The sequence below is a fragment of the Bubalus kerabau genome, chromosome 1 (genome assembly GCF_029407905.1).
Source record: "Bubalus kerabau isolate K-KA32 ecotype Philippines breed swamp buffalo chromosome 1, PCC_UOA_SB_1v2, whole genome shotgun sequence".
NCBI classification, from domain to species: Eukaryota; Metazoa; Chordata; class Mammalia; order Artiodactyla; family Bovidae; genus Bubalus; species Bubalus kerabau.
In genome coordinates this window covers 41,952,854-41,974,755 of record NC_073624.1, presented here as the reverse complement: position 1 = coordinate 41,974,755, position 21,902 = coordinate 41,952,854, and the positions used below count along the sequence as shown (strand labels likewise).

At 39.2% G+C, this 21,902-nt stretch overlaps 1 protein-coding gene across 2 annotated transcripts in view; it reads left to right on the top strand.

The window, feature by feature from the left end:
• TMTC1 (transmembrane O-mannosyltransferase targeting cadherins 1) overlaps positions 1-21,902 on the top strand; it is a 305,981-nt gene that overhangs the window by 148,576 nt on the left and 135,503 nt on the right. For both annotated transcript variants that reach the window (XM_055572983.1, XM_055572975.1), the window contains exon 8: positions 12,398-12,587. In XM_055572983.1, the coding sequence (XP_055428958.1) occupies positions 12,398-12,587 (190 nt within the window). The remainder of the gene's footprint in view (positions 1-12,397; positions 12,588-21,902) is intronic.

Here is a 21,902-nt window from a genome sequence, read left to right as displayed (position 1 = left end):
TTGTATTAGTTTTGCCAAATATCAAAATGAATCCGCCACAGGTATACATGTGTTCCCCACCCTGAACCCTCCTCCCTCCTCCCTCCCCATACCATCCCTCTGGGTCGTCCCAGTGCACCAGCCCCAAGCATCCAGTATTGTGCATCGAACCTGGACTGGCAACTCGTTTCATACATGATATTTTACATGTTTCAATGCCATTCTCCCAAATCTTCCCACCCTCTCCCTCTCCCACAGAGTCCATAAGACTGTTCTATACATCAGTGTCTCTTTTTCTGTCTCGTACACAGACTAATTTCTTAAGACCTATTTCTTTAAAGAGCTGGGTGCTGGGGAGATAACTATCAATGAGACTCAGCTCTGTCCCTGAGAAGCTTCTGTTTCAGTGGGAAGTCAGGCATGTTAACAGGAAGTTACAGGAGATGTGTACGCCCCGAGGCTGCAGGCACTTACCTAGGGGACTCCAGCCTGGCCCTGGGAGGGGGCAGTGACAGGGAACACTTATCAGGAGAAGTGATATCTTCACTGGGACCTGAAGGATCAGAAGTTAGAATTCAGCCAACCTGTGAGAGTTGATTCCAAGAGATGAGGTGACCCAATCAGGAGCCGGTCTCAGGACTTTGAAACCTAAGAGTAAGGCAATTGGTCACAAAGACTGAAGTGACAAAAAAAAAAAAAAAAGACTGAAGTGACAGATGCATGAAGGAAAGAGGACAGGAGAGCTGGGCAACCCTGATGGCCACACCCAGCCTCAGTTATGAGAAACATGAATGAGGAGCCCAGGAGCAGAGGGAGGAGGTGGAGCAAAGACTGAAAGAAGCAGGGCAGCCATGAAGAAGGCCTGGGGCCTCGAGAGGAGCCTACCTTGTAGCCACTTGGTTCTGGTTCCTAAGAAGTCTGGTTTTATTCTGTTTTTTTTTTTTTTTTTTTTTAATTAAATTTATTTATTTTAATTAGAGCCTAATTACCTTACAATATTGTATTGGTTTTGCTGTACATCAACATGAATCCACCACGGGTGTACACGTGTTCCCAATCCTGAAACCCTCTCCCACCTGCTTCTGATCTTTTGATTCTTACAAGGATTGTCTAGCACTTTCTACTCTGTTGACACCAAGGAGCTAGGAGATAAGGGCCATAGACAAGCTTCTACTCCAGTCATTCAGCTGGGTCTGCCTTGTGACTTTCTGTCCCAGTCCTGTGTGCTGGGGGTCAGGTCATGCTTCTGGTCACCCCATCCTTATCTATAAATGTTTTTCCTTGATTTCCTTTTCTTCTGTGTCATCTGTTTTTGTTCCACATCACCCATGATAACATTCATCCCTGTTGCATTTGTTGTCATTGCTGGATGGATTTCCATTCAATGGGTATATAGCAATATAGGTATTGATTTATTGTGGATAGATATCAGTTTGAAACTGTTAATATATACATATGCACACACATCGTGGAATATTACTCAGTCATGAAAAAGAATGAAATAATGCCATTTGCAACAAGATGGATGGACCTAGAGATTATCGTACTAAAGTGAAGTAAGTCAGACAGAGAAGGACAAGTATCATATGATACCACTATGTGTAAAATCTAAAAAAAAAATGATGCAAATGAACTTATTTATAAAATAGAAATAGAGGCACAGACATAGCAAACAAACTTATGGTTACCAAAGGGGAAAGGAAAGAAGGGATAAATTAGGAATTTGGGATTAACAGATACACACTACTATATATAAAATAGATAAACAACCAAGACCCACTGTATTGCACAGAGAATTATATATACCTGTAATAAACCATAATGAAAGAATCTGAGAAAGAATATCAGATCAGATCAGTCACTCAGTTGTGTCCGACTCTTTGCGACCCCATGAATCGCAGCACGCCAGGCCTGCCTGTCCATCACCAACTCCCAGAGTTCACTCAGACTCACGTCCATCGAGTCAGTGATGCCATCCAGCCATTTCATCCTCTGTCGTCCCCTTCTCCTCTTGCCCCCAATCCCTCCCAGCATAAGGGTCTTTTCGAATGAGTCAACTCTTCGCATGAGGTGGCCAAAGTACTGGAGTTTCAGCTTTAGCATCATTCCTTCCAAAGAAATCCCAGGGCTGATCTCCTTCAGAATGGACTGGTTGGATCTCCTTGCAGTCCAAGGGACTCTCAAGAGTCTTCTCCAACACCACAGTTCAAAGGCATCAATTCTTCGGTGCTCAGCCTTCTTCACAGTCCAACTCTCACATCCATACCTGGCCACTGGAAAAACCATAGCCTTGACTAGATAGACCTTTGTTGGCAAAGTAATGTCTCTGCTTTTGAATATGCTATCTAGGTTGGTCATAACTTTCCTTCCAAGGAGTAAGCGTCTTTTAATTTCATGGCTGCAGTCACCATCTGCAGTGATTTTGGATCCCAGAAAAATAAAGTCTGACACTGTTCCCACTGTTTCCCCATCTATTTCCCAGGATGCCATGATCTTCGTTTTCTGAATGTTGAGCTTTAAGCCAACTTTTTCACTCTCCACTTTCACTTTCATCAAGAGGCTTTTGAGTTCCTCTTCACTTTCTGCCATAAGGGTGGTGTCATCTTCATATCTGAGGTTATTGATATTTCTCCCGGCAATCTTGATTCCAGCTTGTGCTTCTTCCAGCCCAGCATTTCTCATGATGTACTCTGCATAGAAGTTAAATAAACAGGGTGACAATATACAGCCTTGACGAACTCCTTTTCCTATTTGGAACCAGTCTGTTGTTCCATGTCCAGTTCTAACTGTTGCTTCCTGACCTGCATACAAATTTCTCAAGAGGCAGATCAGGTGGTCTGGTATTCCCATCTCTTTCAGAATTTTCCACAGTTTATTGTGATCCACACAGTCAAAGGCTTTGGCATAGTCAATAAAGCAGAAATAGATGTTTTTCTGGAATTCTCTTGCTTAATATATGTATGTGTAAATATATATACATCAAATCAGTTTGATGTACACCTGAAATGTAAATCAACTATACTTCAATAAAATTTAAAAATAATAATAGTACTGCTGCGAACATGTTGTATATGTCTTTTGCTTAAAATATATGTATATTGCTGTTGGAATAAACTTAGTAGAATTGCTAGATCATAAAGTAGGCATTTATTTTACTTTCATGAAACTGCCTGAACTTCTCCAACGTGGTTTAACCAATTCACAGTACTGTTTCAAAACCCGAGTTTTCCCACATCCCCACCAACACTCAACATAAGTATTTTTCATAACATTTTTCATTTTAGCAGAGGCAGTTTATCATTTTTATATTATTCATTTTAATCCTATATTCTAGTTTACTCATGGGCTTCCTTGATGGCTCAGATGGTAAAGAATCTGCTTGCAGTGCAGGAGACCTGGTTTCGATCCCTGGGTTGGGAAGATCCCCTGGAGAAGGGAATAGCTACCCACTTCAGTATTCTTGCCTGGAGAATTCCATGGACAGAGGAGCCTGATGGGCTACAGTCCATGGGGTCCCAAAGAGTTGGACATGACTGAACACCTAACACTTTCTAGTTTACCCATATTTTTAACTGTCCTCAGAAAGTCATATTCATTTACAATTTGCAACCATTTTTGTTTGTGGTCCTGCCTTGATTCTCTGTCTTCTGTCTTTCCACCTATTTAAGTTCTGCGTAGATTATAGGAGGGCATTCCTTAATCCTCTGTTTTTAATTACATTTCTTAGAACTCCACTGAAATTCGATGTGTGTATTTCACTATTTCCCAACCATGTAATGTGTACATGTCTTCTCACCACTGATGCTGTCCATGTGGAGGACAGGGGCTAGCTCTGATTACCCTTCAGTACCGCTAAAAGTGCCCAGAGTAATTATTCAACATTTATTGAATTCGCGTGAGTGTCTCCTATTCATTGAGAACTTAGTTCAGGAAATGGCTTTCTTTGGCTCGTCCTGGAGAAGATTATAAGCAGGAAAAGATGCTAATGATGGTAATAAGCAGGTTTTGCCTACAAAGGCCTGTCATTATTTCTCCACAATGAAACTGTGAAGACCCTTTTGAAGCATCAGTGGAATAGAGGAATTATGAGGATGAAAGTAAGGGACAGTCTGGGGAGGGGTAGGACAGATCACCAAAATCTGGAGGGCAGAGGCAGAGTCAGAGAAAGATGGGGTACTCTATTGTGGAGGTACTGTGGTTTACACCTCAGCTATTTAGACAGTGTTAGCTCGTGCATTAACTGAGAAGATGCACTGTGCATACAGTGGACCCAGTGACCTGTATTTATGAAATGATGGAGGATTTCATAAATAAAAGAAAAAGGATCCTTTGAGCAGAAAATTTTATATAAAACAAGCAAGTGCTGTACATTTCTGCTTGCAGTGTATGATTTTTTCAAATGTACCTGTCACAGGCATCTTACTAGAACAGGGAAATATGTTAGGCTCATGATATTTCTTTGCCAAAAGGTTTCTTCAAAGACAAAGAATAGATTCTATGTATATTTTTTGCACTTCAGTTCAGTTCAGTCGCTCAGTCGTGTCCAACTCTTTGCGACCCCATGAACTGCAGCATGGCCAGGCCTCCCTGTCCATCACTAACTCCCAGAGTCCACCCAAACCCATGTCCATTGAGTTGGTAATGCCATCCAACCATCTCTTTTCTGTCGTCCCCTTCTCCTCCTGCCCTCAATCTTTCCCAGCATCAGGGTCTTTTCAAATGAGTCAGCTCTTCGCATCAGGTGGCCAAAGTATTGGAGTTTCAGCTTCAACATCAGTCCTTCCAATGAACACCCAGGACTGGTCTCCTTTAGGATGGACTGGCTGGATCTCCTTGCAGTCCAAGGAATTCTCAAGAGTCTTCTCCAACACCACAATTCAAAAGCATCAATTCTTTGGTGCTCAGCTTTCTTTATAGTCCACCTCTCACATCCATACATGACTACTGGAAAAACCATAGCCTTGACTAGACGGAACTTTGTTGGCAAAGTAATGTCTCTGCTTTTGAATATGCTATGTAGGTTGGTCATAACTTTCCTTCCAAGGAATAAGCGTCTTTTAATTTCATGGCTGCAATCACCATCTGCAGTGATTTTGGAGCCCAGAAAAATAAAGCCATCCACTGTTTCTCCATCTATTTCCCATGAAGTGATGGGACCAGATGCCATGATCTTCGTTTTTCTGAATGTTGAGCTTTAAGCCAACTTTTTCACTCTCCTCTTGCACTTTCATCAAGAGGCTCTTTAGTTCTTCTTCGCTTTGTGCCATAAGGGTGGTGTCATCTGCATATCTGAGGTTATTGATATTTCTCCTGGCAATCTTGATTCTAGCTTGTGCTCCCTCCAGCCCAGAGTTTCTCATGATGTACTCTGCATTTAAGTTAAATAAGCAAGGTGACAATATACAGCCTTGACGTATTCATTTTCCTATTTGGAACCAGTCTGTTGTTCCATGTCCAGTTCTAACCATTGCTTCCTGACCTGCATACAGGTTTCTCAAGAGGCAGGTCAGGCAGAGCACTCTAACTTTTTTTTTTTTTTTATAAAAAAGAAGATTTATATTTAAGGAGCACTAGTTTCATTAGGTGCTGTTTGATGCCAGTTCCCCACTGGCCTCACCTTCCTTTTCATATATTTCATCCTGAAACATCTTTCATTCATTCCTGGCTTATCAATGAAAATACATGACTAAATTAGCATCTGAATGCAGAGTTCCAAAGAATAGCAAGAAGAGATAAGAAAGCCTTCCTCAGCGATCAATGCAAAGAAATAGAGAAAACAACAGAATGGGAAAGACTAGAGATCTCTTCAAGAAAATTAGAGATACCAAGGGAATATTTCATGCAAAGATGGACTCAATAAAGGACAGAAATGGTATGGACCTAACAGAAGCAAAAGATATTAAGAAGAGGTGGCAAGAATACACAGAAGAACTGTACAAAATAGATCTTCATGACCCAGATAATCACGATGATGTGATCACTGACCTAGAGCCAGACATCCTAGAATGTGAAGTCAAGTGGGCCTTAGAAAGCATCACTACGAACAAAGCTAGTGAAGGTGATGGAATTCCAATTGAGCTATTTCAAATCCTGAACGATGATGCCATGAAACTGCTGCACTCAATATGCCAGCAAACTTGGAAAACTCAGCAGTGGCCACAGGACTGGAAAAGGTCAGTTTTCATTCCAATCCCAAAGAAAGGCAATGCCAAAGAATGCTCAAACTACCACACAATTGCAGTCATCTAACACGCTAGTAAAGTAATGTTCAAAATTCTCCAAGCCAGGCTTCAGCAATATGTGAACCGTGAACTTCCTGATGTTCAAGCTGGTTTTAGAAAAGGCAGAGGAACCAGAGATCAAATTGCCAACATCCACTGGATCATGGAAAAAGCAAGAGAGTTCCAGAAAAATATCTCTTTCTGCTTTATTGACTATGCCAAAGCCTTTGACTGTGTGGATCACAATAATCTGTGGAAAATTCTTCAAGAGATGGGAATACCAGACCACCTGACCTGCCTCTTGAGAAATCTGTATGCAGGTCAGGAAGCAACAGTTAAAACTGGACATGGAACAACAGACTGGTTCCAAATAGGAAAAGGAGTACATGAAGGCTGTATATTATCACCCTGCTTATTTAACTTCTATGCAGAGTACATCATGAGAAACGCTGGACTGGAAGAAACACAAGCTGGAATCAAGATTGCTGGGAGAAATATCAATAACCTCAGATATGCAGATGACACCACCCTTATGGCAGAAAGTGAAGAGGAACTCAAAAGCCTCTTGATGAAAGTGAAAGTGGAAAGTGAAAAAGTTGGTTTAAAGCTCAACATTCAGAAAATGAAATTCATGGCATCTGGTCCCATCACTTCATGGGAAATAGATGGGGAAACAGTGGGAACAGTGTCAGACTTTATTTTTCTGGGATCCAAAATCACTGCAGATGGTGATTGCAGCCATGAAATTAAAAGACGCTTACTCCTTGGAAGGAAAGTTATGACCAACCTAGATAGCATATTCAAAAGCAGAGACATTAGTTTGCCAACAAAGGTCCGTCTAGTCAAGGCTATGGTTTTTCCAGTAGTCATGTATGGATGTAAGAGTAGGACTGTGAAGAAGGCTGAGCGCCGAAGAATTGATGCTTTTGAGCTGTGGTGTTGGAGAAGACTCTTGAGAGTCCCTTGGACTGCAAGGAGATCCAACCAGTCCATTCTGAAGGAGATTAGCCCTGGGATTTCTTTGGAAGGAATGATGCTAAAGCTGAAACTCCAGTACTTTGGCCACCCCATGTGAAGAGTTGACTCATTGGAAAAGACTCTGATGCTGGGAGGGATTGGGGGCAGGAGGAGAAGGGGACCACAGAGAATGAGATGGCTGGATGGCATCACTGACTCAATGGACGTGAGTTTGAGTGAACTCCGGGAGTTAGTGATGGACAGGGAGGCCTGGCGTGCTGCGATTCATGGGGTCGCAGAGTCGGACATGACTGAGCAACTGAACTGAACTGAACTGAAGTGACTTAGCGTGCACACACTTAGTGCATATAGCTACACTGTCATATTAGTCGTAAAAAAGAACAAAATTTCATTTCACAACTGATTAGATGGGCCTGGAGGGTACTATGCTTAGTGAAATGTCAGACAAAGGAAAACAAATACTGAATGTCATCACTTATATGTGAAACCTAATAAATAAAGTAGAACATCAAGTAGAATGAAGCAGACTCACAAACGTAGAGAGCAAACTAATGGTTGCCAGTAGGGAGATGGAAGGGGAGGGGCAATTTAAGGGTAGAAAATTAGGTACAAACTGCTGCTGCTGCTGCTGCTAAGTCGCATCAGTCATGTTCGACTCTATGCGACCCCATAGACAGCAGCCCACCAGGCTCCCCTGTCCCTGGGATTCTCCAGGCAAGAACACTGAAGTGGATTCCCATTTCCTTCTCCAATACATGAAAGTGAAAAGGGAAAGTGAAGTCTCTCAGTCGTGTCCGACTCTTCACGACCCCATGGACTGTAGCCCAGCAGGCTCCTCCGTCCATGGGATTTTCCAGTCAAGAATACTGTAGTGGGGTGCCATTGCCTTCTCTGGGTACAAACTACTATGTGTAAAATAAATAAGCGGCAAGGATACATTGTATAGAACAGGGACTATAGCCAATATTTTATAATAACTTTTAATGGAGTATAATCCACAAAAATTTAGAATCACTGTGCTGTACACTTGAAACTAATATATTGTTATAAACCAACTATACCTAACAAAAATAAAGAAGGGTTAAGTTAATAGTCTTGAGTCAAGTTAATGGTTTTGACCTTCCTAGTATTACAAGAAAGGAAAGTTTTTTTTTTTTAGTTCCATGATTTGCTTTTATTTTTAAATCTATTTTTGTTATAATCTGTATAAAAAGTCAAAATTGAGCATTAAAGAAATATAAGTAACTATATTGAAATTGTAACTTTTGAAAAATGTTATCCTTAGTGTTTGTTTTTTATCATTTAGTTCAGTTCAGTTCAGTTCAATCGCTCAGTCGTGTCTGACTCTTTGTGACCCCATAAATCAGAGCACGCCCCCTGTCCATCATGAACTCCCGGAGTTTACTCAAACTCATGTGCATTGAGTCAGTGATGCCATCCAGCCATCTCATCCTCTGTTGTCATGGTATTGCAAATCTAGAAAATATAAGAGACTGAACACAACTTGTAGGGCAATGTCAAAATGTGGCCTGAATATTAAAGTTTCTGCATAGCATTTGCATCTACTCCATAGTCAAGCTGCAACCAAATATAAGAAAGCATTCCTGTGGTAATTCTGTTACCTTTACCACTACTTAAAATTCATTTTTATTTGAAAATATTAAGTAAGTACAAAAGGAGAGAAAATAGTGTAAAGAATCTGCTGCTGCTGCTAAGTCGCTTCAGTCGTGTCCGACCCTGTGCGACCCCATAGACGGCAGCCCACCAGGCCCTGCTGTCTCTGGGATTCTCCAGGCAAGAACACTGGAGTGGGTTGCCATTTCCTTCTCCAATGCATGAAAGTGAAAAGTGAAAGTGAAGTCACTCAGTCGTGTCCGACTCTTAGCGATCCCATGGACGGCAGCCCACCAGGCCCCTCCGTCCATGGGATTTTCCAGGCAAGAGTACTGGAATGGGGTGCCATCGCACGTGCCCATTATCCGGTTTCAGCAATAATAGTTCATGACTAATCTTATTTCATTCATATTCCCACCCAATTCTTCCCCCTTGTTTTAGTCTATAATTCTGAAGCAAATCCAAGTCCTCATGTTGTTTTAAATGTGTATATTTTATGTGTATTTCTAAAAGACAAGAACCTTTAAAGAATAGAACTGCAGTACTGTCTCCACACTTACAAATTAACAATGATTCCCTATTAGCCTCTCTAGTCCACATTTCAATTTTGTCCGTCTCATAAGCAGTTTTTTTTAAGAGCAGTTTGTTTGAATTCACAGTTAAACAAAATCTGCATTTGTTTGATATGTCTCTTAAGTCTTTTGATTCATTTGTGCTCTCTCTCGTGTTTTCTTTGCCACTGCAATGTGTTTGTTGAAGACACCGCCATCATTTGTTCTGTAACACTCTGAATTTAGTGTGTTGCTTCCTTGTGGTATTATTTAACATGTTCTGGTGTTTTCTGTATTTGATATAAACTAGTAATACAGGGCTTGATTAGATTTAAGTTTAATTTTCTTTTTTATTTGGCAAGACCATCTTATAGATGGTGATGTGCATAATCCATCAGGAGGGCATCAAGATGTTAGTTTCCCTTTCTGTGATTTTAAAATTATTTAATAAGTTCCTGGCACCTGATATAGCCAGATCATCCATTATAAAATACCCCATCAACTTTTCATCTAATAATTTCAGCAGCCATTGATAATCTTTGCCCAGATCTATTACATCAAGAAGGAGATCCTGTTTTTTAAAGTAATTTATTAATAGCCATATTGTAATTGAGTGACAGAGCTGCATAATTTTCCTGCTAAGTTTGGTGGTTGAACATTCTGCTTTAAAGCACAAGTTGTGAAGAATCTTTACTGAGCTAAGAAGTAAATAACATCAGCTTAGAATCTCTATGAAAAGAAGCCTTAAGTGACCCAATCATCTTTCTATGGAGTTGGCATTTTCATAGGCCCAAATGTAAAAAGGATATGGTGACTTTTTTGTTTTTATTTTTGTTAAATTACTAAGCATGGACTTCATCAAACCACATGGACTGTAACCCACCAGGCTCCTCTCTCCATGGAATTTCTCAGGCAAGAATACTGGAGTGAGTTGCCATTTCCTTTTCCAGGAGATCTTCCCAACCCAGGGATCGAATGCACGTTTCCTGGATTGGCAAGTGGCTTCTTTACCATTCAGCCACCAGGGAAGTCCCTTATACTGCACTGTCTGTGCCTTAATATTTTATTTAAAATAACAACAGAGAGGAGAGTTTTGAAACACCACTGAAACATCTGATGCATTTCTCTGCTGGGGTTTGACAGTGAAGGCAGTGAATAACCCCCATCAGTGAGCCTATCCTGATCATTGTTAATGATTTTTCCACTGCCAACCTTGGAACAAGAGGAGGGAAGGAAAGGAGATACGCTGGGAAGGCCTGGGAAGGGTATTTTAATCCAAAGCTACTTAATTGAAAATTTAAGGTGAACTAACTCTTAGCATTGGATTTGGCCCATCTAAGATTTCCTCTAAAAGGACCTGGTGGTGTGGGAGGTCTCTTCTTCACATTCTGTGCCCTCATGACTCTTTAATTCTATATATCTTATTTTCACTGTTGGATTTTACATTCCTTAAGGCCAAGGGATTTATCTAGGTCTTTGGTTTAGTTCCATATAGAGTGTTAAAGATGAGCCCAGATGGACAGGAGTTAGAGTAGTAAGAGCACACTTTATTCAGTAATTCCTGACGGGACAGGAGCTGAGTTCCGTTCTGATTTGCGCAGAGGTGACTAAGTACTTTAAAGAGAGAATGGTGTGGGGGAGGGGTTTGCAAATTGTTGCTTGGCTGAGTCAGAGAAGTAAAACATTACAACGGACTGATCCTCTAAGTGCATTCAGGCTGTGTCTGCTGGCTGGCAGTTATCATAGTTAGGATTCTGTCCTCCAGCAGACTGGGAGCCAGGCCCCTGGGAGCCAGGCCCCATGCTCCTGGTGATGACATTTTAAAGGAACAACTCCCGGGTCTTTGAGAACAACTTCTGAGTTCTAGGAGATACATACTCCCAGTCGTAAGTGCTTTGTAGTAAATGCTCTAGGAAACGAAGGTTGGGGTCCTTTTGTCAGAAAGGTTTTGTCTTTTGGTTTGGCCAGAAAAGAAGTAAATTCTCCAGGCAATGATGATCTGTCTTTCTCAGGCTGGCATTTTAATGCCAGAGGAGGGGCTGGGGTCATCCTGGGGACGTGGCCTTCTGCTGCTAGAAACCATATGAGGGTTCAGTCATCCCTTAGTGCAGAGATGTAGATGGAGTTTGCTGTATGCTGGGGTTCTGCAGTTCTCAAAGGTCTTGAACACTCCTTAATGATTTGTGTAGACTGAACAAACTTAAATAAATTCCATTTCCTCTGTGCAGAAAGGAAGGGGGTCAGTTAGGATGCCTTCGGCTTTACCTTACTGCCTAGACACAGCCAGGAAACAGGAGTAATATCTCCATTCATTATTTTCCTTCCTGAGGTCCACCTGGCTATTCTTATTATCAGGGACAACTGTATGTCCCTCCTCTTGAAGGTTAACCCCTTGATTTGTGAGAGACTTTATCTCCCTACTACAGATATTTTGATTTTTTGAGATGGTTCAAAATGGATCACTCTATTTTAAATGGTTAATATTTGCATATCTAGTGCAGGATTTGGGGCATTATTAAAAAGAGACAATTCAAATGTCTCTTACTCAGGGAATTGTAACCAACGAGGCAGCATTTCATGTCAGATACTTCCATCAAACTTTTCTTTTATACCATTTACCTCAGTTGTTATGTATGTACTTATATGATAATTTTAAAAAATAGGTCATGGAAACTCTGTCTTCTTCATCATTGAAAGGCCAGTAGCTACCACAGTAACTAGCCGCTGTTAGATATATTCCAGAATGGTCAACTTCATGACTAAATGAATGAATGGCCTTCCATTTACCTTGTCTTTTTATAACATTTTTAGCATAGAAAGGCTATTCAGTAGAAACATGGTGAATGATGGAGAAGGCAATGGCACCCCACTCCAGTGTTCTTGCCTGGAGAATCCCAGGGACAGGGGAGCCTGATGGGCTGCCGTCCATGGGGTCTCACAGAGTCGGACACGACTAAAGCGACTTAGCAGCAGCAGCAGCAGCATGGTGAGTGAATGTTTTCAGAATGTCATGGATCTCGAGTTGTGTTTTAGTGATTCTTCTTCTCTTTGTAGATTCCTTACTTATTCCTACCTCTTGGCCTTCAACGTGTGGCTTCTGCTTGCACCTGTTACCCTGTGCTATGACTGGCAGGTGGGCAGTATTCCTCTGGTAGAGACCATATGGGACATACGGAACGGAGCTACCATCCTTCTGGCAGTCGTGATGGCCTTACTGAGTCTTCATTGTCTAGCAGCCTTCAAGGTAATTTTCTTAACATTCAAATGAACACTGCATTGGAAGAGAGATGCTCTATACTCAGAAATGCTTTTTTCCCCCAAAAGAATGTGGGTCTAAATTGAATTTATCCTTCTGTCTAAAAAAAAAACTTTATATTTAAAAATTTTCCAGAAAGGTAATGTATATTTTGAAGACTTTAATGGGGTTAGGAGACCAAGGCTATCTTAATTATATACTTTATTGTTTCCACCAACTGTGTAGAAATTAGATCTGAAATTTAATGTTCACAAATGAGAAATTTTTTTTTCCTGCAGCAGTTGACTATTTTTTGATGCAATTGTTTTATTTCATGTAATGATAAGTGAGATATTGATAACAGAGTCATAAGTGCTTAAAATATGGTTAAGACTCTACTTACATTAATGAATGCCTGCCTGAGTTGGTTGGGGGATTCTCATTTCAAAAAATAATACTACAAAGCTTTATTAATGGTTTTGTTATTGGAAACTTGGGAAAATATTGGAATATGGAAAAATTATTAACTGTAACATTTAAAAATGATCAAAGGTGGCAAAGAACTTGAAAATATTTACTTATTAAAAATGGCTACAGCCTTGGGCAAGATGTTTCTTGTCTGAAGATGTTCCTATGCCCCCAGAGCAGATGTTAAAAATCCACAGGTTTACTGGCTGAAGGTGACTGATTTGTTTGGGAAAATAGCAGACCAGCTAAAAATTTAAGGGGGAGATTTTGGAGGCAAGAGAGTTATAGAAGGGCTGAGATGATACACTCTCCACACATTCATGGATGACTGAGAAAACAATTAGTGCACATAGGATGCCCTAGAAAGCACAGCAAAATTGAAAGCCTGGGGAGGCTTACTTATTTGCTGCAAATTTGAATGAATTATTTAACCCATATACAGGTTGGGTGGCAGAGGGTAGAACTTTCACTGGCTTGAGTTGTCTATGTTTGATCTCTGTTGAAATCATTGGCTGATCTCAAAGATATGCTGGCACAAAAGACATTCCCCCAGAGATTCAGGCAAAAGAAAGAAACCCAATGAGCAAAAATTTCAGCTGTCTACAGATTTTTCAATTTGTGTCCAGGCAAGTTTATCACATATTAAAACAAGAAACCATCAGATTTCAGAAGAGCAGAACAGAATAGAGTTCATGGCCAGAGGAGCCTGGCAGGCTATAATCCATGGGGTTGCAAAGAGTCAGACACTACTAAGCGACTGAGCATACAGCAAAAACAGCATAGTGTATGGCATACTATATATGGTTTTTAATCAGATTACCGGACATGTAAAGAAATAGGATAGTATGACCCAAAGTCAGGAAAAAACAGTCAGTAGAAAATGGAATAGAATTCAGATTCCAAAGTGTAAGTACACTTATACAAGCTTAATTGATTTTTTTTTTGTATTTAGATAAATTTATTTAAATTTATCTCAAATTTATTTAAATTTATCTCAAATTTATTTTTCCATGATATTCTAATATAATATATTAGAACAATTAGGGTTGAAATTCAATGTAAACCATAATATAAATTATTTGATTATATTAATTGAATTTTGACAGTTACTAAGGTAATTCAACAGAGAAGGCAATGGCACCCCACTCCAGTACTCTTGCCTGGAAAATCCCATGGATGGAGGAGCCTGGTGGGCTGCAGTCCATGGGGTGGCTAAGAGTCAGACACGACTGAGCGACTTCACTTTCACTTTTCATTTCCATGCATTGGAGAAGGAAATGGCAACCCACTCCAGTGTTCTTGCCTGGAGAGTCCCAAGGATGGCGGAGCCTGGTGGGCTGCCGTCTATGGGGTCGCACAGAGTCGGACGTGACTGAAGCGACTTAGCAGCAGCAGCAGCAGCAAGGTAATTCAATGGGGAAAGGATAGTCTTTTAAATAGAAGATACTGAAATAACAAATTAATCCTTACCTCATACTATACATTTAGAAAGTATTTTTAAGTGAATCATAAGTGTTAGTGTTAGTCACTCAGTCGTGCCCGACTCTTTATGACCCTGTGGACTGCAGCCCACCATGCTCCTCTGTCCATGAGATTTTCCAGACAAGAATACTGGAGTGGGTTGCCATTTCCTTAAGAGTTAAGCAGAACCAAAGATTCTAAAAGGAAATAGAAGAAGATCTTTGTGAATTTGGGTTCAACAAAGATTTTTATGATACATAAAGTGTAAATTATTTTTTAAGGGTTGGTAAATTAGACATCATTAGGGTTAAAAGCTTTGTTCCTCAAACGATAATGTTAATTAAATCAAATGGCAAGCTACAAATTGGGAGAAAATATTTGCTGGGATATTTAAAGAGTTGTGAAAATTCAATAATAAGAAAAACAGCTCATTTAAAATGTTCAAGAGATACAAATGGATACTTCACAAGAAAAGATATACAAAGGTTAATAAGCATGTGAAAAAATGCTTGCATCATTAGTCATTAGGGAAATTCAAATTAAAAACACAAAGGGAACTACTCTACATCCTCTAGAATAACTATAATTAAACAAATTCACAATACTAAGTGTTGGCCAAGAATGGGGAGCAACTGGAGGCCTCATATATTACTGGTAAAAATGGTTCAGTCACTTTGGGAATATTCAGCAGTTTATTATTAATAAAAAGTTAAACATAAAAACAGACAATTCTACTCAGTAAAATCAGTAAAAGGAGATGGAAACTTCTGTCTATACAAAAGTCTTACAGGTAAGTATTCATAGAAGCTTAATTTGTACTAACTGAAAAATAAAAATAATCTAGTGACTTTACCTTGTAAATGGATAAACTTAATGCAGTAAATTATTGAAAAAATTTAAAGGAACAGATAATGCACTGATGCATAAATCAACATAAATGAACCTCAAATACTAAGTGAAGGGAACCTGGCATATAAGATCACATACTGTTTAATTCTATTCTTATGAAATGTCTGTCATTATAATTTTACCTTTCCTAGAGTTTTGTATGTCTAGAAAAGGCAGAATTATAATGACAAAAAACCTGGGTTTGGGGATTGACCATAACTTTTGAAGGAACTTTTTGGGGTGTTGAATGCTTTATAAAATTTGACTGTTGTGGTTGTTGAACTTCATACATTTACCAAAACTCACCAGAATATACGTATAAAATGGGTGGATTCTATTGTATGTAAATTGTATCAATAAAGCTAAGTTAAAAAAATACTAAAATGTTGCAAATAGATTAAAGATTGAAATTAATACATAACTTAAAGTAAAATATAAAACATACTATGTGATCCTAAAAGTGTGATGAAAAAGTCTTTATTTTTTTATTTGAGGTGAAACTTGCATGACATATATAACCATTGTAAAGTATACAGTATTGTGGTACTTAGTATGTTTACAGTCTTGAATAGTTCACTGCTCTATTTCAGAGCTCTTTCATAACTTCATTAAAAACACCCATGCATATTAAGTAATAACTCCCAACTCTCCCTACCTCATCCCCTGGTAACCTCTAATCTGCTTTCTGTCTCTGTGGATTTGCATATTCTGGATGAAATAAATTATACAATAACTGCAAAAATATAATATGTAACCATTTATGTCTGACTTCTTTCACTTTGCATAGTATTTTTGAAATTCATGCATATCAATACTCTGTTCCTTTTATGGCTGAATAATATTGGATTTTGTATTATTTTGTTTAAAGCATGGTGGGCATAAAGAAGTATCTCCCAATAGTTTTGATTTGCATCTCTTTAATGATCAGTGATGAACATCTTTTCATTTGCTTATTGGCCATCTGTGTATCTTTTTTTGGAGAAATGTCTATTCAAGTCCTTCGGTCTTTTTTTTTTTTTAATTTGGTTGTATTTTTGATGTTGAGTTATAAGAATTCAGAATATTACATTCCCAACAGATAGATGATTTGGAAATATTTTCTCTCATTCTTTAGGTTTTCATTTCACATTGTTAATAATGTCCTTTAATGCACAAATTTTTTTTTAATTTAATGAAGTCTGATTGCTTTCTTTTGTTATTCATTACTTTTGGTGTTAAATCTAAAACTCACATTTGAGGTCATAAAGATTTCTGACTTTGTTCTCTTCTAAAAGTTTCATAAGTTTTAGCTCTGATATTTAGGTTATTAATCCATTTTGAGTTAATTTTTTATATGAGCACAAATTTCACCTTCGTGGTAAAGCCTACCATAACTACTCTGTTTAAAATGCAAACGTATACCCTCTACTCCACATCTTATCTCTCTTTCACTAAACTTTTCTTCACTATACTTCCAGTTTCTAAAAAGTTATATAACTTGGTGATTTTACCAATTAGAGTAGTAAGCCCCATGAGGACAGAAATTATTTTCTATTTTGTTTAATACCTTGTTTCTAACACTAAGAGCTGCTACCTCCATAATTTGTTATCTAAATTTTATTGTTATATAAATGAATAAAATCATAAAAAGTTAGCAACTCTATTTATATTTTGGTATGCAGAACCTTTTTTTTTTTTAAGGTGAACTATACCTAAAGCCTATAAAAAGACCATAGTCAATACCAGTATGAAGTGTTAGAGGGTCAATATAGGGTTTATTTATTTTTTATTTTTTTAATATAAATTTATTTATTTTAATTGGAGGTTAATTACTTTACAATATTGTATTCATTTGTTTTATTAGAGTCTGGCCTTTCCTTGTGGTTTGACATGCCTGCTATATTGGTATTGATCTGCAGGAGCAAATACAGTAGAGTGCTGGACCGGTATGTCAGGAAGGGTTTTTCTTGGCTTCCTCCCAACTCATTAAAGGGAGTGTTGCATCCCCACAGGCTGTCACCTTGGTCACGTTATGTTAAAGATGCACCTTCGTGATGGCAGTAGAGCCCTACACACACAGGCAAGCCTTGGCTGTCCCCAGAGTGTCTTTGATAACATGATAAATGAGTAGAAACTTCTCCGTTGGAAGGCTATTAGTCCTTTTCTTTCATGGAATTTGTTTCAAAGTCACTTTCTTGCATCAGGAAAAACATTAGCAAAGCCGTCCAGCTGTGGTGATAGTAAGATTTATCTCTTCTGTGATGGCTTTCATCTTGAAAATTCTTTGCAAACATTAACTAAAGCCTCTGGCAATTCTTGGAGGCTACTTGCACTTTCTACATTTTCTTCTTTCAGAGCTTGGAGACAGAGGTTTGGCATCTAGCTTGTGTTTATGTGGCCTGGCCTCTCTGTTCTTGATCTACTTACACATTGGAAGGTCTTGAAAGTCAGATTGTCCTGCTAGTTAGTAACTTCTTGAAGTGGGGATAATCCTATTTATTCTATGTGATGATCAGTTACTAAGGACATGATCCTCAGGGCTTTGACTCATGACAATAAGCAGTAGAACCAAGATTTTATGAAAATAGAGCTACTGCTTATGGATATTCTTCTGTGCTAAAAAGGAACGGTGGATGAAATGTTTGTAGTAATATCAGCAGAATAAACCCAACTCTCTCCACCTAGAATATTTCCAAACAATGTGTTCACTATATTAATGTGTTGAAATTATTTTATAATCCCTGACTATTTCTTTAAATTTTGAGATAATAAGTCCATATGATACATTACTAGGGGAAAAATGCTTGGATAAACAAGCATAGACATTGAGTCCTGGGAATCATGGAAAATATTTCTTTTATCTTCCCCTTTGTTTGATTCTCAATCATACAAAATCCACCCTGGCTTATCCTCAGAGGAGAGTATGTTCTCTTTAGCCTCACTACATCTTCCTCTTTAATTTTCATAATGTTGATTGAATATCTACTTTTTTCCAGGGTTACAGCTGTAAACGGAATGAAGGTCTTGCCTACATGGAGCTTACACTTAACCACTTAAAATTTGTCGTTACGTGCCAGCCACCGGTAGGGGCTGTGAGGAGGTCAGGGTCGACCTCACAGATGTTATGGCACTTGAGCAGAGACATAAAGGAAGTGAGGGAATGGGCCATTTGGCTGCTTGGGGGGGATTATTTCAAGTAGTAGGAAAGCAAGTGCCAAGGCCCTGAGGCAGGAAAGTACTGGAGAGTTTACAGAGCAGCAGGGAGGCCGACACAACTGTAGCAGAGTGGCCAAAGTCAAACCAAAGGAACTGATGTCAAGGAGATGACGGTGTGTGTGTGTGTGTTTGTGGAAGGCAGGAAGCGCGGGCTGAAGTGAAAGGGCAGTCAGCATCCACAATGCATGTGTAAGACATACACAAATTTCTTTTGCTAATATTTATTAACCAATTTTGGGGGGAGGGCATAACTTTGGGGCAATATATATGCTTACACTCTTTTTTCTCCTCCAGTTTACCAACATCATTTCTTTTATCTTATCTTGTCATCACCCAGGGCACTGGAGGAAGGGGACATAATCTACCCTGTTACAGTTGTATTTACACTTAATGAATTTTTCTGGAAAACATGTTGACATTACAAAACTACAAAGTACCACGTGTTAAGAAATAAAACAGCCATTATTTCCCAGTCCCCAGCCACAACCCGAGTCCCACTCTCTGCAGGCCTGCTTTGAATATTTGTCCTTGCACATTTTTGCACTTACTGAAAGCAAAAGCAAATTCTCTCTCATACAAGTAAGTTTAGTTGCACATCATTATAAATCGCAGGCCCTTTCAGGCCACTTCCACATCCAGTTGGAGTGTCCCTGTAGGTAAAGCAACTCAGAGATCCTACGTTAGAATTTTTTTTGTTATTGGAGTATTGTTGTTTTACAGTGTTGTGTTTCTGCTGTGCAGCAAAGTGAATCAGTTATACATGTACATATATCCTCTCTGTTTTTAGATTTCCTTCCCACTTAGGTCACCGCAGAGCACTGAGTGGAGTTCCCGAGCAATGTAGTATGTTCTCATTCATTATCTATTTTAAACATAGTGTCAGTAGTGTATATATGTCAATCCCAATCTCCCAATTCATCCCACCTCCCCTTTCCCCCCTTGGTGTCCATGAGTTTATTCTCAACATCTGTGTTTCTATTTCTACTTTGCAAATTGGTTCATCTCAGATGTTTGAATTTTGACAAGCTTTTGTCCAGGGTTGACTGGGAGAACTAGGGCTCAGAATCTAAAGGTTTAAAAATTGTTTCTAATTTGTCCCATTTTTATGGCATAAAAAATTTAAGACCTCAGGAAGTCATTTATTATTTATCATAAAAGAGCTCACTTGTGTCTGAGAGTTTAAATATGAACTTCGTCTTATTCTGTGCCTTTCCATCTCCTCTTCCTGTTTACACATTTAATTCATGAGGAATGTATCTAAGCTCATAGTACATAATGTAGAGATCAATCTAGAAATTCATTATTGGATTGAATTATTTTTAACAATGACTTTTAAAATGAACTAATTTGCTCTCACTCATTGTGATGAGGATAATCACTCTGTTGGAAGGCGTGCACAATAGAAATTAAGAGCACTCAAGACGTCAAGGCTGGTTATTCCATTCTTACCTGTGAACAGTGTATGTCTGGATACCAGGAGAACAACAGGCCGAAAATGTACTTGGTTTTTTCTTACAGATTGTGCGTCAGACTATTGAATTGCAATAAATAGTGACATAGATCAGGAAAGTTTGGATTATTTGGATTGTTTAAAGCAGTTAATACCGTCGGTCCTGCTCTTTATGCTTGTCCTTTCCCACGTCCTTTAATGTGACAGAGGAAACACCACTAAATTATATTTAAGAGTAATTTATGTTATTGATTCTCCATTACATTTTCAGAAAGAATCTTGAGATGTTAAGTTTTTATGTCTTTTATAATATTGAGGATGCTTGTAAAAGTTAAAACCTGAGGGGAAAAAGAGAGATGTTAATGATAGCCAGCTTTCCTAATAATGACCTCAACAAAAAGGTGTGCTTTGAGAACACATATCAAGCAGGGAAGTCTCCTCCCTCAGGTATGAGGTTTTAAAGATTGGTTTTGTTTGGTTGTTTTGTTTTCATTTTCAGTAGGGGTCACAGCTTTGTCCCAGGTTTTCCATTCGTAGTCTTCCACATCATTCCCTTGAAACAAGCAAAATCATTGGCTGTATCTCTGGGCCCTGCAAAACCAGTCAGATTCTCAGGTTTGCCTGGCAATGAATGTGCAGCCTGCCCAGTGGAGGTTACCACCAGTGATGACTTGATGGAAATGGAGAAGTGGGGCTGCGTGGGGGCCCTTCTCTGGGAGACAGCTGTGGGGTTTCTGGGATCTCCCTTCATGCCTGTTTCCAACCTTGCTCTTGAATAACCTCCACGCTAGCAAAGTAATGCTCAAAATTCTCCAAGCCAGGCTTCAGTAGTATGTGAACCGTGAACTTCCAGATGTTCAAGCTGGGTTTAGTAAAGGCAGAGGAACCAGAGATCCAATCGCCAACATCCATTGGGTCATCAAAAATGCAACAGAGTTTCAGAAAAAACATCTACTTCTGCTTTATTGACTATTCCAAAGCCTTTGGCTGTGTGGATCACAGCAAACTGGAAAATTCTTAAAGAAATGGGACTACCAGACCACCTGACCTGTCTCCTGAGAAATCTATATGCAGGTCAAGAAGCAACAGTTAGAACCAGACGTGGAACAACAGACTGGTTCCGAATCATGAAAGGAGTACATCAAGGCTGTATATTTTCACTCTGCTTATTTAACTTATATGCAGAGTACATCATGAGGAATGCTGGGCTGGATGAAGCACAGCTGGAATCAAGATTGTCAGGAGAAATATCAGTAACCTCAGATATGTAGATGATACCACCCTTATGGCAGAAAGTGAAGAAGAACTAAAGAGCCTCTTGATGAAAGTGAAAGAGGAGAGTGAAAATGTTGGCTTAAAACTCAATATTCAGAAAACAAAGATCATGGCATCCAGTCCCATCACTTCATGGCAAATAGATGGGGAAACAATGGAAACAGTGACAGACTTTATATTGGGGCTCCAAAATCACTGCAAATGGTGACTACAGCCATGAAATTAAGAGATGCTTGCTCCTTGGAAGAAAAGTTATGACCAACCTGGACAGCATATTAAAAAGCAGAGACACTACTTTGTCAGCAAAGGTCCATCTAGTCAAGGCTATGGTTTTTCCAGTAGTTGTGTATGGATGGATGTGAGAGTTTGACTATAAAGAAAGCTAAGCGCTGAAGAATTGGTGCTTTTGAACTGTGGTGTTGGAGAAGGCCCTTGAGAGTCCCTTGGATAGCTAGGAGATCCAACTGGTCCATCCTAAAGGAAATCAGTCCTGAATATTCTTTGGAAGGACTGATGCTGAAACTGAAACTCCCAATACTTTGGCCAACTGATGCGAAGAGCTGACTTATTGGAAAAGACCCTGATGC